The sequence below is a fragment of the Gymnoscopelus braueri genome (genome assembly GCF_963280865.1).
Source record: "Gymnoscopelus braueri genome assembly, chromosome: 9".
NCBI lineage: Eukaryota > Metazoa > Chordata > Actinopteri > Myctophiformes > Myctophidae > Gymnoscopelus > Gymnoscopelus braueri.
The window spans coordinates 37,419,588-37,435,968 of NC_137610.1; the positions used below are offsets into that span (position 1 = coordinate 37,419,588).

The following is a 16,381-nucleotide window of genomic DNA, read 5'->3' on the forward strand; positions in this document are numbered from 1 at the left end:
TATGATACACTGATCGATATTATTGGCTAAATAGGCGTTGCAGCAACGACTTACAGTATGAGTCTGTGAAAATACAATTTGCCGTCTGCTACCCGTATGCAGTTCAATGCGTACTTAAGGAATCTTGCATTTTCCTGTTTTTGTTACAGCGCACAGCTGTACTTACACCCTGGGTCCCCCAGGGCTCTTTATTTGACAACCTCCCTTTTTCCCTCTACATCAAATCCCTTCAGTGAAAATAGCAGATCTCACAATGCGTCATGCTGCATAACGTGCTGCACAACGTGCCTATTATGATATGTCATAAAAGCAATTCACTGAGTCATATCTCCTCACATCACCACTACACCCAGAGACAAACTGAAATGCACTGTCGCAGATATAATTGGTATGGTACTGCATCTAAAAACAACTGAATGCACAATAATCTGTAATGGAAAACGGGGACAATTTGCATGGGAGCTTAAAATGCACATTAAACAGTTCTGTGGGCAAACTCTCTATTAACAGATCACATGATGTTTAGAGCGAGAAGAACCCTCTGTGAACCACAGATATGGAATTGAATAACTCATGGTGCATTTGTCTTTTAACCCCTTTAACCCTGGCGTCCATATTTTGGGCATGTCATAGCGAAAACCTTCATAGATGTGTAGGTGTTGTGAGCTTGTAGATCAGCTATTTTTGTATTTTTTTATAAATATAGGGCTTAACCAAGGGTTTAGTGGTTTAACAAACCTCTTTAGTAACGGGGGTTGTGATGCAGGAGCCAGTCAGGGTGAGCGTGATGGGTGTGGGGGAACCCTCGACGAAGCAAGGCAGGTTCTCGTATCTCGTGTCATTGCTCAGCTCCACAGGTGCAAAGGTCACGTCAAAGGGAACATCCATGCCGGGGCAGATGTAGCCCTTGCTTGGCACGATGGAAAACTCAGGGGGGAAACTCTCTACATCCCAACGGAAGCTGATATATATATACACACCACAGACAAATATTTTAATTAGTAACATACAGTATATTACACAATTCTAATGAAATAACAAACTGTATAATAATTTCCCTTGCAATAATGTGTCTATATGTGTATTGTAATGTGTCTGCAGTATATATTCCAACCAGACGAGACTGTGTGTATTATTCTGCACTCCCAACAAACATACATACCGTACATGTAAACATGTAATGTGGACATACATGTAAACATACAAAGATAGATAGATAGATAGATAGATAGATAGATAGATAGATAGATAGATAGATAGATAGATAGATAGATAGATAGATAGATAGATAGATAGATAGATAGATAGATAGATAGATAGACAGACAAAGACAGAGATAGGAAGAAAGAAAGGGATTATCCTACCTGGCTCCTATGTCTCCAGTGTTCATCATGATGGTTCTCTTGCTGGCCTTGCAGCGTTGGGCCACGGCCCCAAAGGCCAAGTAGTCCTGGTCCAACTGAACCTCCACACCCTGCCAAAATGTGTTGGAAAACATTTTTACGATATACTGTTACTTAGTTACAGTATATCCGTAACTTAGTTTCCAAACCTTGTCTGTAACTCTGTGAGTGTACAAATGGAACCAAATGGACCAGTATTTGTACACTCTCAGCGTTATGGGGTCCTTGAAAATAAAACGTTGAGAACCACTGTCCTAGTGGACTCCTAATGTGTCATACATACAGTAGTGTCATAGTAAATCAGTGTCATACATATTCTGAGGAAAACCTGGAGACTGACATTCAGTAATTGGGTCTTATGATCAAAATAAGAACATTATAATGTTAAGTAAAAAACTAAAAGATCTAACATTTGCCACGTAGAAGGACAAGTCTTGCCACGGACACATTTGCCCGCGTATGGACACATTGATGACCCCTGGACACAGTTTTACTTTCATGGGCATATTCCACTTTGTGAGAGTCAGAGTCAGCTGTTTGCACATTTATTATGTGCATATAAATGAATAGATTATGTCCCGCCTACCTGGCAGCAGCCATGGATAGTCAGCAGGGGGCGCAACATGCCCAAACAGTCTGCTTGCAAGTCTGCTGTGAAGGGAGACATGCGCTGGTGGGGTGAGTACAAGATTTCAACAACACACCGCCCACTGTACGCTTTCATGATCAACTCCCCTGTTGGGTTGAATGACAGCACCTGATAGGAGGAGAGGAGAGGAAAAGTCATTAGTGGTACATCAAAACTCTAAACATAGGGCCATTTATTTACATACTGTTGGCAGTAGCGCTGAAGCATCTGGAGTAAAACAACCCCTGGAGCGAGGGAGGAAGAGAGTGAGAGAGAAAGTCTTGCGTTGCCAAACGAGCAGAGATACACCAACTCCAAACAGCCCCAAAGACACGATGCCAGCATTATTTGACCACATTGATTCCAAAAAACGAAGTTAAAGGGGGGGGGCTTTATTTGGCAGCAGATTTCCCTGCCAGGAAAGGCCCTTACAGTCCAAACCACTGACTTATACATGGATCCACATTAGCGCCTTCAATATTATATTTGTGAAATTGATGTGATGTGATTTGAATGGGAGGTAAGAGTATAAATAAGTCACCTAACATGAGTTGCTTAAATGGTAGCACATGTGAATGTTTAGCATGTTCAGCATGGTCCTTCTTATGTAGATACCCGGCTTGTATGTGTGCATGCATGCGTGCGTACTGCGTACGTGCATATGTGCGTGTGTGTGTCACTCCTACCCTGGGGTCCAGGGGTGTGGGCATGTTCAGTAGCAGTGAGAAAGACAAGTCTGAGGAGCTGCGGTTGACCAGGGTCACCTGCTTCTTCACTTTGTGACCCAGGAGCAGAGCACCCAGATTCACCTTCCTCTGGCTGGGATCCTCCACATCCAGCTGGGGGAGAGAAGGAGAGAGACGGACAGACTAGTATTGTTTGAGATATACTTGATACCCAAACCCAAAACCAGTGGTGGATAGTAATGAAGTTGTTTCTGTTACCGCCGCGCTATGACCACGTCTGGTGCGTTATCCTAATAAACTGGGTTGCACCCAGAGATAAAAAATTGTTATTCTTCCATATGCCTTACAGAACCACAAAACGTTTTTGGAAGCTTATGACTTTCACTACACTACATTACAGCTCCAAATATTGAACTTGTGACTCACTACATTTCTAGGAATAAGTACAAAAGCACATTATGAATTAACTATTTAAGTCCTGAAAATATCTGATCTACAAGCTCACAACGCATCATGATCTTGTACATGAACTGAATTATTTTCAACATTTCTGATTTTTGGGGCGGAAGACAGAAAATGTACTTTGTAATGTGTACTTTTTTAAAAAGCAAGTAGGCTTCTCCTCTACTTTAACTCGAGTACACATTTAACTGAGCAACTTTCACTTGTAGTTCAGTAATATTTGACCAGGAGTATCTATACTTTGACTCAAGTACTGGGGTCGGTTGAGTACTTTGCACACTATTGCCCAAAACGGACCCAGACATGCATGCTACATTCTGAGGTAATGCATATTATGTGTAATACGAGGCCTCACCCTCATCTCAATGCCTTGCCCCTCAATGTCCACCACTTGCTTGGCACAGTTGTTGATGATGAATGTGAGCTTGTCGTGGTAGCGACATGCCCGCCGAGGGTAGAAGGTGATTGGCACCTCCACTGTGCCACCAGGAGGCACAATATCTGTTTGCAAGCACACCTCCAAGTGGGAGGTGTTCTGAATCTGGCAGCGGATGCTGGAGGACATGTACAGTAGGGTAAGTGGAATACATTTTGTTAACAAGTTTATTTGTTTAGCATGGAGCCTCGGAGTGGCCATTGACAGAAAAAGTCATACACGAAATAGTATTTCGAGGCCACACATCTTTTTCATTTTTTTTGGTCAATGGCCATGCCGGGGCTCCGTAGTTAAACTACACCTGTTTTATATTACTTTAGTGACATATACAATAACATACATAACATTATGTTGTGGAAATTCATGATGTGAAGGGGAATTAATCCAACATCGTCTCTGTCGGGTGGAAACCTCATATTATCCAAAACTGTTACTTTTCAGGATTTAAATTCAAAAGTAGCAAAAGTAGCAAATCCACAAGCTCAAAACGCGCTGAGAAGAGCAGATCTGCTACTTTTGATGCTTTTGAGTGACGCCGTAGTATGATCAAGTAGGTGCATTCATTTACGAAAAAACACAAAGCGTTAAAATATGGAGATAAGAGGTTTCTGCCCCGACAGCAACGATTATACAAACACTCACACACACCTGGTGCCCTTCTCTCCTTTGTTGCTGATCACTAGTGTTTTGGTGACTGGCACCATGCCAGCGCAGTGCAGGAAGCACATGCCAAAGTGGTGTTTAGTGAAGGAGAAGCCCAGACCCGGAGCCACAGCCCTGCCTTCAATGGCGATAGGAAACACTGGGCCGTGCATCACCTATACAGACACACAACGAGAACCAATGATTCAAAAATAGCAGATCTACAAGCTCATAGCGTGCCGCGCTATGAGCTTGTAGATTTGCTATTTTTGAATAGCCCAAAAAATGAGCCGAACCGAAAAAGACATTCCTGGATTAAATGGGTTAAACTCCCTCGTGAGTCAAACCAAAGTGTAAACAGTAGGTCAGTAGTTCTCAAACATTTTCATGTCAAGGACCCCCAAAATGATATGTATTTGGCCACGGACCCCCATCGGAAAATAAATTGTGCCAGGGACCCCATAAGAGAAGAGTTATATTGTTAAAATTTCTTCAAGATATTTCACATTTTTGTGAAAATAGCAGATCTACAAGCTCATAACGCGTTTTGAGCTCGTAGATCGGCTATTTATAAATAGCTAAAGTATAACATGGTGTTAAAGTAAAAGATGACTTTGATGCAATATTAACTAACACCCCGGAACCCCCTGAATGACCCTTGGGGGATCCCCGAACCCCACTTTGAGAACCACTGCAGTAGGTCTTCACCTTGATGAGGAGTCTGACGTCCTGGAGATCACATGCACCCTGGGGGCAGAAGCAAAGGCACCAGCGCAGCTGTTTGCCCACCTCCACAGTGGCTGTGTGTGGTTTTGCTTCTAGGTGGCGCAGTAGATTACGGGGACCTGTCAGGTCAAAGTCCACATCCAGATGGAACCTCCCAAGATTGGACACCAGCATTGTTAAGATGGACTGGTCTGAAAGTTCTACCTAGAAACAGTGCAAGCACAGGTGAGACATGGACCAACTGCGTCACTGTAACCTCAGTGACGTAGCGTGCGTGCGTGCGCGTGCACGCACACACACACTTCTTCACGTGTACTGACCTTTCCAAAGTCATGCGTGTGCGTGCAGTCGGGGCTGATCTCTCGGAGCCCTTGGTCTGTGTTTTCCACCTGAACACAGGCGTTCATGGTGTAGCCGTCGGCCTTAACAGAGAGAGCCAGCAGCTCTGCCCTGCCCTTCGCCTTCACCAGCAGCTTGAAGCTCACACTGCCCTCCTGGCTGGGCGTCAACGACACTGACAATGGCAGCCTGCATTGCAGATATAAACACGTTCAAATTCAGGTTCAGGTTCCCATAGAAAGCACTATAATAAAGCAGTGGTTCTCAAACATTTTCATGTCAAGTGCCCCCAAATTGATGTATTTGGCCGCGGACCCCAATTTGTAAATATTTTGTGCCAGGGAAGATATGTCAAGATGTTTCAAAAATCTACATGATCACAACGTGTTGCATCACACCGTGTTGTGAGCTTATAGATTAGCTATTTTCTAATAGCCAAAAAATCAAATAGGGGTCAAGTGTTTAGGCTATTTCTCATTTTGCTTGGGACCCCCTGAAACCTCCTCAAGGACCCCACTTTGAGAACCAGTGCTATAAAGCATTAAAATGGAAGTGAGGCTCTGTGAAACACATATACATGCGTCTACAAAGTATGACCCGTTTTGGTAACACTCCATTTGAACAGTCTTCTACCCCCTCGAGAAATTATGAACGTATGTACATATCAAGTGATGATCATGTTAGATGACACTCAGTAGCATTGTCTCAACATACTTTTCAATAAAACTTTAACCACATTAACCCTGGTATCTCTAATTTGGCCATGAAAATATTTCAAAAAGTTTCAATTTTTTTCAAATAGCATACTGTAAGTAGGACGTAAGTGGTGAGATGTTGAGCTAAATCATAGATATTGTCAATGAAACAGACTATCAATGGGTGTACTGTATCAACAAAGCATTTGCAGACTCAGACATGTCTACTGATAGTACTGTACATTCAATGAACTATGCTCGACTTCATATTTAAAGAGAATAGCCAATGTTGCATTTGTGTGTGTGTGTTCCAGGGATCCCCACCTGCCTCTGGGAGCCACTGTACCAGACATGGGCGCCAGCAGCAGACTGTGGAGTTGGGCTTCAGAGTGGAGAGAGGACTCCAGCACAGAGAAGTGGAAGGGCTGCTGCTCTCCATTAACTATATAGACGGTCTGCTCTGCACTACGGCCTGCACACACACACGCACACACACACACACACACACACACAAAAATGTTCAAAGCTGCATGCCAAGCAAAATCAGGGAACACTATACAAAAGCGGGCCCATAGCAAGATTTTAATCCGATTAATTTGAGTCATGCAAATTTCAATTACAGTTCAACATTAAAGCCATAGAACATTGAATTCAACTTTAGAGCCTTGCACACATGAAATATAAGGTGGAAGCTAGGGTGGTGGAGCCAAGCTTTGCCAACAGCAGCAGCGTGCGGCAGCAATTGAAAAGCAGAGATCCAGTGTACAGTAGGAGGGAGCCATATTTAAATGGTACGCCTCATTGAGGGAATGAGCTGTGATTGGTCTGTAGATATAATGTATATAATGAATATACTGTAACCTATATCTAGTGTGTGTGTGTGTGTGTGTGTGTGTGTGTGTGTGTGTGTGTGTGTGTGTGTGTGTGTGTGTGTGTGTGTGTGTGTGTGTGTGTGTGTGTGTGTGTGTCATACCAACAAGCAGGTTTCCCAGGTCCAGATGTGCTCTGTCCAGGTACACCAGAGGTTCCCTGCAGTTCCCCACCAACAGGAAGGGAACAGAGAGCGACAGCTTTTCAATCAAGAAGCTCCAGGAAGACTCAACTGCACCCAGCTGCTCCGCCATGTACTCCAGATACACCTACACACACGCACGCACACACACGCACACACACGCACGCAGGCACGCAGGCACGCACGCACGCACGCACGCACGCACGCAAACACAGAGAGAGGAGTGTGACCCAGTACAGTATGGCCTATCTTCCATGTGTTTCAGATGACAATAGCTGAGATGGGATGAGAAACCATAGCATCCCTATTCTGGGAGGAACATTAGCTGAAAATAGATGATCTACAAGCGCACAACACTGTGAGCTTGAAGATCAGCTATTTTAGGCAAAGACATTTGGTGTTCAGGGGAAAAGAGCGGACCAATTACAGAGCCAACTCAGGTCAACTAAGTATAGAGGGTTTAAGTGGTTAAAAATGAAATTGGAACAGATGAGATCGTACATGTACAGTATGAGACAACATGAATAAATCAAAGGAACACACATGATGGCCATAAATTGAGAGTGATAGAATTATATAAAAGTCTGACGTTTTAAAGCGATGAGATTTCACTGTGTGAGAGAAAAGGTGATCTGAGAAGAGAGATTCAACATCCCCTCAGCACATTTTCAGGTGATTCCTACCAAGTCATAATGTTTTATTTTTTGAGTGTGCACCTTATTTGATAATATATTTCATTTTTTGTTTTATATTTTTTTAATGTTGTTCTGTTGTCTGACTATTTCCTTAGTTGTCTGACTATTTCACCCACTCTTTTACACCGGTAAACCTGAAGTTCAAGTCTCTGAATTCCCCTCTGGCCGTCAAATGGTCAGTCAAGGAATAAGGCTCAGGATTAAGGCTATTTTCAAGATATTTCAGTGTTGCAGCTCTGTGAAAATCTCGACCTATTTTACCTCAGCATGTTTGTGACCAGCCAACCTTACCTCCACTTTCTTCCCAGGCATGATAGAGCCGTGCGGAGTGAGGCAGCGGAACGGACAGGGCCCAGAGCCCTCACATCTCCACTGGAATGAGTAAGGCTTATTGGTGGGGTTCACCACACTGAAACACCTGAAGAATCAGCAGAAGACCGCGCGCACGCACGCACGCACACACACACACACACACACACACACACACACACACACACACACACACACACACACACATACAGTATACAGTTATAATGTATTATAAGCTAAATCAGATCCTAGAATGAACAGGTGGTCACGTTACAATAGAACCAGATCGAATCGAGAGATCTGTAGTCCAATTTTTTACTTTCATGTTCTGCTTTAAAACTTTTTATATGTTTTCTTATTTTTCTTACCTGCTTTATTAAAAACAAGGGCTCATCTGCTCATGTCCCAACATTTAACTAAAGGTGATGATTATTAAAGAGCAGTACACTTATTTTAGAGATATTAACCACTTTAAACTTGGAATCCGTATTGTGGGCATATCATTATAGGCAAAATGTTTCAAAAAGTTTCACTTTAAAAACAAAATTTGGGCATTATCTTAATGTTTTAAAGTGGTTAAGCCTCCATAACCTTTCAGTTGTCATACCTAACCATGGGTACAGAGAGGCCAACAGAGTTGAACTCTATGACCCTGGTGTTGGGGTCCAGCGGGCCCCTGAACTCAGAGCTGCGGCGGTTCCCACTGATGTAGTCTGAGTCCTCCAGGTGGAAGTGGCAGTAAGGCAGCAAGCTGCGTCCACACACTGACATACAGGGAGCCTGAACCCCCTCCTGCAGGTTGGAAATGCTGGGGAACAAAGTTTTTATTACTGTTTATATCTCTGGTTAATCCATTCATAGTCAAACACTCTATGGCAATTATTACTTTCAGAATGTGTTCAATTCACTAGTGAATTGAACCTCTCTCCTTTCATTGACAATGGGAGGAGAGGAGAGGAGTTCAACGAGTCTGCATTACATTAGTAATTGTTGTCTCACCTCTGAAGTCTGACTAGTTGGGAGTGAGAATGTGTTGGTTAATGTGATGCACAGTGCTCCCGGCGCAAAATAAACAGCGAATGAGGCTCATTACAATGCAAGTTTGGCTTCACAGTTCAATTAATATTTATTTTTGGGGGGATATAACGTTTTCATTCTTCACAGTTCACACCAAATAAAGGTAGACAATAAATCTTTAATTACTTATTTGCTAATGGATCACGTACTGTAACTTGGCTTTATTCATTACAGCATGCTTAAGTTTCTCTTTAATGAACAGTCACTATTAATATTTGTGAGCATGTTGTTGGTGGCATTCATGTTATTTGCTGCTGGATCGGGTAACTTGGCTTTAGTTTATTCTCTACTGCATGCAATGGCATACTGCTTACATATCTCAATAATAGTAATGGATAGTTGGGACTCGGTAGCCTATTAAAATATATGAGCAATTTTGTCATTGGCACTTGTAGTTATTATGTTTAAAAACTACAACAAGTTTATCTGTTAGTAGCGTATGTGACGTGTGTTCTGTGTGTGTATGCATGAATCAGACAGCATGAGTGAGCGTGCATCATACAGTAGCTCGGTCTGGATGGGCCTGTGCAATGCTCTACGCTCTTCTCTGACCCTCCGCACGCACTCTGAACCCCGGCAAAGCACTCTTGAACTTAAATCTGTTGTAACAGGGTAGTCATTGTGTTTTGATGGTCTGTGCCGAGCTTTGACGCCCCAAAACAGAACCATGCTCTGGAAGAAAAACTCCAACAGGTTTTGACGCGTCCACTTGACGCCTCCAGTGTGACACTGTTAACTATTTTAATCTGTAAATGTTTATGGTGCACATGTTAATAAATATTAAATATTATTTTCTGATGATGACATGGGTGATGGGTGATGCTAATTACTAGTACTACTATCAGTACAAGTACAATTAGGACAACTGCTACAACTACTAACTATTTAGTATTGCTGTTACCTGCAGGCCAGCCTTCCCTTGAACATGGCCACGTCCAGAGGAGAAAAGCGGATGTTGAAGGTCTGAAGGGCCCCGGGCCCCACTGTTCCTACGTTGGGCTCCACAGTGAACGGAGGCAGCTCAGGGTCACCCATCATTAGAGACGTCACACTGGCTAGAGCGCTGGAGGGACGCATCCAAGTCATTACTGCTGCTGACCTGCTGCCAGGCCGAGAGCCAGGAGTCACGTCTGGAAGACAGACACGCACGCACGCACGCACGCACGCACACACGCACACACGCACACACACACACAGTTTTAAAAGTCTACGGACATGACCTTTAACCTCCATTCTTCTAACTGTACAGTAAATCAGATATTACAATACAGCAAGTAACATTCCAATATATACTGTACTAATGTGCCAATACGCCTTGTACAATTACAGTTGACATGCGGCACAGATCATTTTCATATGGCAAAGCAATTACCTCCTTGGTCATAGCTGATGTTGCCATTTGGGTCCATGAGGACTTGCCAAGAGTAATCCAGCTTCACACTGCCCTGGTTCACCATCTGTAGCCTGCAGACAGAAATATGAGATACACACGATCCCCCCGTTTTTTAATGGCTTCTCAAGCCATTAACGATCTTTTAAAGAGAGACTATGATGGGGGTGACGTGACAGTCATTTGAATTTACAATATGGTACTGAGAGAACATTGAATGTCCATTAGGCCACTAATGCACATTAACAGACTGCTTTTTAATTTAAATGTGTTTTAAAGCTATTATGCATACACAATAGTTTTTAATAAGAAAGGCACTTCACAATGGAGAAGCAGATTAGGTTTACAGAATGATGAAGGTAGTAACCATAGGTCCTGAATGTAATAAGTTAAATACAGTTAAATCGGAACACGGACAACATCCTCAAGCTGCTGCTGAATGTGCTCTGGCTGAGTCCCGAGACAGAAATAAATGACCCCATGGTTATGATTTGTTATGTGCATGTGTCAGTAGCAAGTCTCTAATGAGCGATCATTAGTGCCTTCTTTAGGGGTTCATGCCCGAAGGGCTGAAATCCTATTGTTTTTGTGCTCATTTTTCTCCTTCTGCTGCAGTTCTGCAAATTCCTATGAGATGGTAAATGGTAGGGACATGTACATTTCACCAATGAATGATTGGAACTTGTGTACATTGGGGGCGTTTAATTAAAGGTCAAAATCTTTAATAAGAAAAGTCATAACTCCTAGACTGTGAGTCTTATTTATACAAATCTTGTTACAGATATCTACCGGTCCTCCATCTACAGATTTGCCTCAAGAACTATTAAAGTCCATCTTACTAGAGTTTCCATATTTTTGAATTTCTTGAAAATGTTTGACATCTCCTCCTAACCGCAGTTATAATTGCTAGCAAACTGTCCATTATTGCAAGGTTACTCACATACAGATTCTCGGTATCTTATTTAGTTTGGAATATTCTGAAATATTTGTTTAAATCGACCACTACAAATAAATAAATAAAATCCAATCATATAAAACTCAAAAGTTATGTTTCATAATGCTGTTGAACCATGAGTACATTTATTTTTTATATTATATATAGGGAGTCATCAGTTCCAAACATGTGCATTGGTACTAGCACACATTTGGCCATAAATAAATGAAGGACAGGTTGTCCAAGCATCACCCAAAATAGGTGGAAATGATTAATTGAGGAGAAACTTTTTTTTTTTAACAGTAGAGGAGACGGTGTTGCCAGAAAAGGGCATGGCCGAGCACAGATATGAATGAGCGCCTGTCCAATCATCTTAAATCTTGTAAGTTATCTTTGAGGTGTCAGAAAATGTCAGAAATAGGTGTTCAAAAATATTTGTAAGAAATTGTCAAACGTCTGACCAGTGTTTCTCAAAGGGGTGTCCAGGAACCATCAGGGTTCCTGAGGGGGCTGTAATGGACCCTTACAGATCTGTAACTCTGAAAATGTACAAATGGAACTTGAAATTAAAAAGTTTGAGAACCACTGGTCTAGACCCCTTGCAGCTTTAAAAAAAACTAAAAACAAAACAGAAACAGTCGTTGTTGGCTTGAACCCCCAAATTGCCACTTTTCGGCTATTGTTCTTCTGAGTTGTGTTATGCTGGATAATGATAAAGCAGAGTTGACTCACTGGTGGAGCCTGGTCTGGTACAGCATGGTGTCTTTGAAGGTGATGGATTCAGTTTCACAGCTGAACTTGGCATAGTCGCACTCAGCATTGACACACAGCTCCAGCTCCCTCTGCGAGCCCTCCACAACGCTGCAGGATGGCTCAGGGTCCGTCTTTATCAGCTACGCACAGACATGCGGTGGTGGAAAAAGTATAAATACTCTGTTACAAGTAACAGTACGGAATTCAAAATTTACTTGAGTAAATGTGCAAAAGTATTGGTATCAAAATGTACTTAAAAGTACCAAAAGTAGAAAGTACTCCTTATGCAGAATGTCCCGTTTCAAATGTATAAAATGTATAAAAATCATTATAGCAGATCTATAAGCTCACAATGCGGCGAAGCATTGTGAGCTTGTAGATCGGCTATTTTCAAATGTATATAGGGCTGAAGTGGTTAATGTATGTTTTGTAATAATAATCTTTGAGGATATGTCCTTTTGCACACCTACCAACGGACAGGTGCGTCGGAGTATGAATACTGAATATAGAAGAAAATGGGGGGAGGGAGAGGGAGGAATTTATGTATTTAAGATGCAACGTTTCAGTCGCTTGGACCTTCATCAGACATGCCTGATGAAGGTCCGAGCGACCAAAATGTTGCATCTTAAATAAATAAATTCCTTTTTAAGTGAAGATAGTGTGTGGGACTCCCTCTCCCTCCTCCCTTGTAATAATAATCAAAATCTACAAAGTAAATAGTAACTAAAGTTTTCAAATAATTGTAGTGGAGTAAACATACAATATTAGTACTGAAAATTAGAAATACTCAAGTAAAGTAAAAAATACCAAAATTGTACATAAGTACAGTACTTGAGTAAATGTACTTAGTTACTTTACAGCACTGCTAATGTTGTGAATTTAAAACACTGTGCATCACCTTGCTTACTGTCTTGTTATCACAATATGACCAACAATGACGTTTCCTTATTAGCTCAATAAATCAGTTATGCTGATGCGATGCGACGCGTTGTGAGCTTGTAGATCGGCTATTTTCAAATAGCCTAGGTATAAAATAGGGCTAAAGTGTGTAATGTGTGTATTATAATAATGTATATCTGCAAAGTAACTAAAGTTTTCAAATAATTGAAGTGGAGTAAAAGTATAATATTTGCCTCTGAGATGTAGGGGAGTAGAAGTAAAAGTATTGAAAATGGGAAATACTCCAGTAAAGTAAAAAATCCTCAAAAGTGTACTTAAGTACAGTACTTGAGTAAATGTACTTAGTTACTTTACACCACTGGTATACAGTACCTTGTTCTTAGTAGGTTGTTGTTGTTGTGGGGGGGCTCCGACAGCCTGTTTGGAGGCAGTCACCCATCGGACCGTCCTCTGCCGGTCGTCCCAGTCGGCCACATGCTCCATCGGCTGCTCAAACTCCACCTCACATAGCTTACACCTCATTGGCTGGCTTGCCAACGTCACCGGCTGACAGGAGGAAAAGGTGACATTCACTTCCTTTGAGCAGCCAGCATGGAGGTGTCCCACCTGCAGGAGAAGAAAGGATTTGTGTCGATAATATAAAAAATAAAAAAATAAATGCAGAAGAGATGTACAAGCCTGATACAATGAAATGACCCTTCCTTGTTTTTTCAGCAAGGTATACAGTAAGGAAGTGAGAAATCATGATTTAATTGAGCTGATGAGCTCATAATTCATCATTAAAATGCAGATTTAACAATCACATAGGATCAAAAATACATTAGCAAAATAAAACAATCTAAGGCAAGAGGAAGACATTTAATTCGAAGGCTCCAGACCACGCTTGTCAAGACCAGACTTGAGCGTTGGTCACAGCGCTGCTTCTGACCAATCCTCTACCCAGTGGTGGAAAAAGTACTCTAACTCTTTTTTTTAAAGTATCAATACTGCAATGTAGAATTGTTACAAGTGAAAGTCCGTTATTCAAAATGTACTTGAGAAAAAGCACAAAAGTATTGGCATCAAAATATACTTAAGGGACCAAAAGTAAAAGTACTCAATATGCAGAATTCACTAGTTTTCAAATGTATAAAATGTATTAAAATCTTTTGAAAATAGCAGATCATCTATTTTCAAATAAATAAAAAGTGGTTAATGTATGTTTTGTAATAATCAAAATCAACAAAGTAACTCGTAACTAAAGTTTTGAAATAATTGTAGTGGAGTAAAAGTACGATATTTGCCTCTGAGATGTAGTGGAGTAGAAGTAAAAGTACTGAAAACTGGAAATACTCCAGTAAAATTAAAATACCTCAAAATTGTACTCAAGTACAGTACTTGAGTAAATGTACTTAGTTACTTTCCAGCACTGCCTCTACCTGTGGAGAGAAGGAGATGTGAGGTCCAGCTGCAGGCCATTCAAACCTCAGCACCTGGCTGCTGCTGTGGTTGGTCATGGTGAAGTTCTCCTGGTGGCGCCGTCCCACTTGGCAATCGGCGAAATTCAGCACTGATGCATTAGCACCTGCACAGGAGAAATAAACCGGCTTACAGGCTATAGCAAGCTTGACTAGTCATTATAGTAGCAAAAAATTGTATAGCAGCGAGAAAAATAGAGAAATAATTAATTGATACAAGAGACAAATAAACAAAAGCGCCAAAGTCACGAAAATGCCAAAAATAAAAAGAATGTGGGACTTTTTGGCAGTTTTTCCTACTTTAGATCAACCTGTGGGTCGGGACCCCCAAGGGGATCCCCACATAATTTTGTGGGGGTCCCCAGATGACAGTGGAGTGAAAATCTAAGGACCTTTCTAATTCCTCAAAAAGAAAGAAAAGAAAAAAACACCATTACTGCATCACAAGAAATCAACAAACTACACTATAAAAACTGGTCAAACATTGGCCAAATTGTCAAATAATATAAGAAAGAGGCAAAAAACGCCTCGCTTTGCAAGGCGTTGTGAGCTTGTAGATCGGCTATTTTCACAATAAATGTGTATAGAGTCAAACAAAATGTTATGCCACTCCTACATTCCAAGAGCTTATCAGAATGGGGAGTCCCCTAGTTCAAATATGATTATTTTGGGGGGTCACGGCCTGAAAAGGTTGAGAACCTCTGCTTTAGATGACTTTATCACAAGGGAAGACTCCAACATGGAGCTGGAACCACATACACAAAGTCACTACATGGTTGCAGAGCTGGAGCTCTACGTCAGTGGGTTCTCAAACTGTTTCATGTCAAGGACCCCAAGATTTACACTTATTAGCTTGCGGACCCCCATTTGAAAAGATATGCCAGGGACCCCATAAGAGAAGATTTTTATGGCTCTAGCAGTGATTCTCAACCATTTTAATTTCAAGGACCCCCAGTTTGACATGCATTAGGCTATGGACCCCCATTTAATGGCATTTCTATCTCTGGGACCGCAGTTTATATTGTACTATCAATGTTAATTTAACTCTGAGAGTGTACAAATGGAACCAAATGGACCCGGGTCCATTTGGTTCCATTTGTACACTCTCAGAGTTACAGACCCATAAGGGTACATTTGGTTCCTATCCATCATTTAGCTGGAGACCCCCCTGGAACTCCTCAAGGACCCCTGGGGGTCTCCGGATCCCACTTTGAGAACCACTCCTCACATGACTTCCACCAGACCCAGACTAACTTCTACCAATAAATAACACGATACAACTGAGGTAACATGACCCCAATCAATCTCCCCAATCTCTCTCTCCTTCCCATCACCCCCCCCCCCCTCCTCCTACTGCACCCTCTCCTGCCCCTGCCTTCCTACCCTCTTCGCCCTGCTCCTCCACCTCCTCCTCCTCTGAAGCTCCACTGATGTTGTCCAGAGAGATGATGTCCTGGTAGGCCTCTGCAGATACCAGTACGACTGTGCTGTTGTACTGATTGTCCTTCACCTGCACGGTCATCTTCAGCGTGGCCCTGAGGGGCCGGTCGGAGCAGAAGCCCACCTCGAACCCCAGCTGCTGGCCCACGCTCAGCCCGAACGACGCACCGTGCACCAGCTGACGTTCTGAGGGCCGTGGAGAGAGAGGTGTCACCAAAGAGCACATTATGAGGGGGACAGTCAGTGGTGGGAAAATTACTCACTTTTTTTACTTGAGCAAAAGTATCAATACTGCAATGCAGAAATACTCTGTTACATGTAAAAAGTCCAGAATTCCAAATGTACTTGAGTAAAAGTACAAAAGTATTGGTATCAAAATGTACCTAAAGTACAAGTA

At 42.1% G+C, this 16,381-nt stretch overlaps 1 protein-coding gene across 1 annotated transcript in view; it reads right to left on the bottom strand.

The window, feature by feature from the left end:
• Window positions 1-16,381, bottom strand: part of hydin (HYDIN axonemal central pair apparatus protein) — a gene marked incomplete at its 5' end in the record, with an annotated part of 110,902 nt that overhangs the window by 6,764 nt on the left and 87,757 nt on the right. The window contains 18 exons of the mRNA XM_080438159.1: window positions 739-961; window positions 1,365-1,474; window positions 1,990-2,160; window positions 2,718-2,870; window positions 3,535-3,733; window positions 4,264-4,433; window positions 4,966-5,187; window positions 5,304-5,511; window positions 6,342-6,489; window positions 6,991-7,156; window positions 8,016-8,142; window positions 8,641-8,841; window positions 10,012-10,240; window positions 10,483-10,574; window positions 12,167-12,327; window positions 13,460-13,693; window positions 14,506-14,651; window positions 15,928-16,170. Coding sequence (XP_080294285.1) covers window positions 739-961; window positions 1,365-1,474; window positions 1,990-2,160; window positions 2,718-2,870; window positions 3,535-3,733; window positions 4,264-4,433; window positions 4,966-5,187; window positions 5,304-5,511; window positions 6,342-6,489; window positions 6,991-7,156; window positions 8,016-8,142; window positions 8,641-8,841; window positions 10,012-10,240; window positions 10,483-10,574; window positions 12,167-12,327; window positions 13,460-13,693; window positions 14,506-14,651; window positions 15,928-16,170 — 3,203 coding nt within the window. The remainder of the gene's footprint in view (window positions 1-738; window positions 962-1,364; window positions 1,475-1,989; window positions 2,161-2,717; window positions 2,871-3,534; window positions 3,734-4,263; window positions 4,434-4,965; window positions 5,188-5,303; window positions 5,512-6,341; window positions 6,490-6,990; window positions 7,157-8,015; window positions 8,143-8,640; window positions 8,842-10,011; window positions 10,241-10,482; window positions 10,575-12,166; window positions 12,328-13,459; window positions 13,694-14,505; window positions 14,652-15,927; window positions 16,171-16,381) is intronic.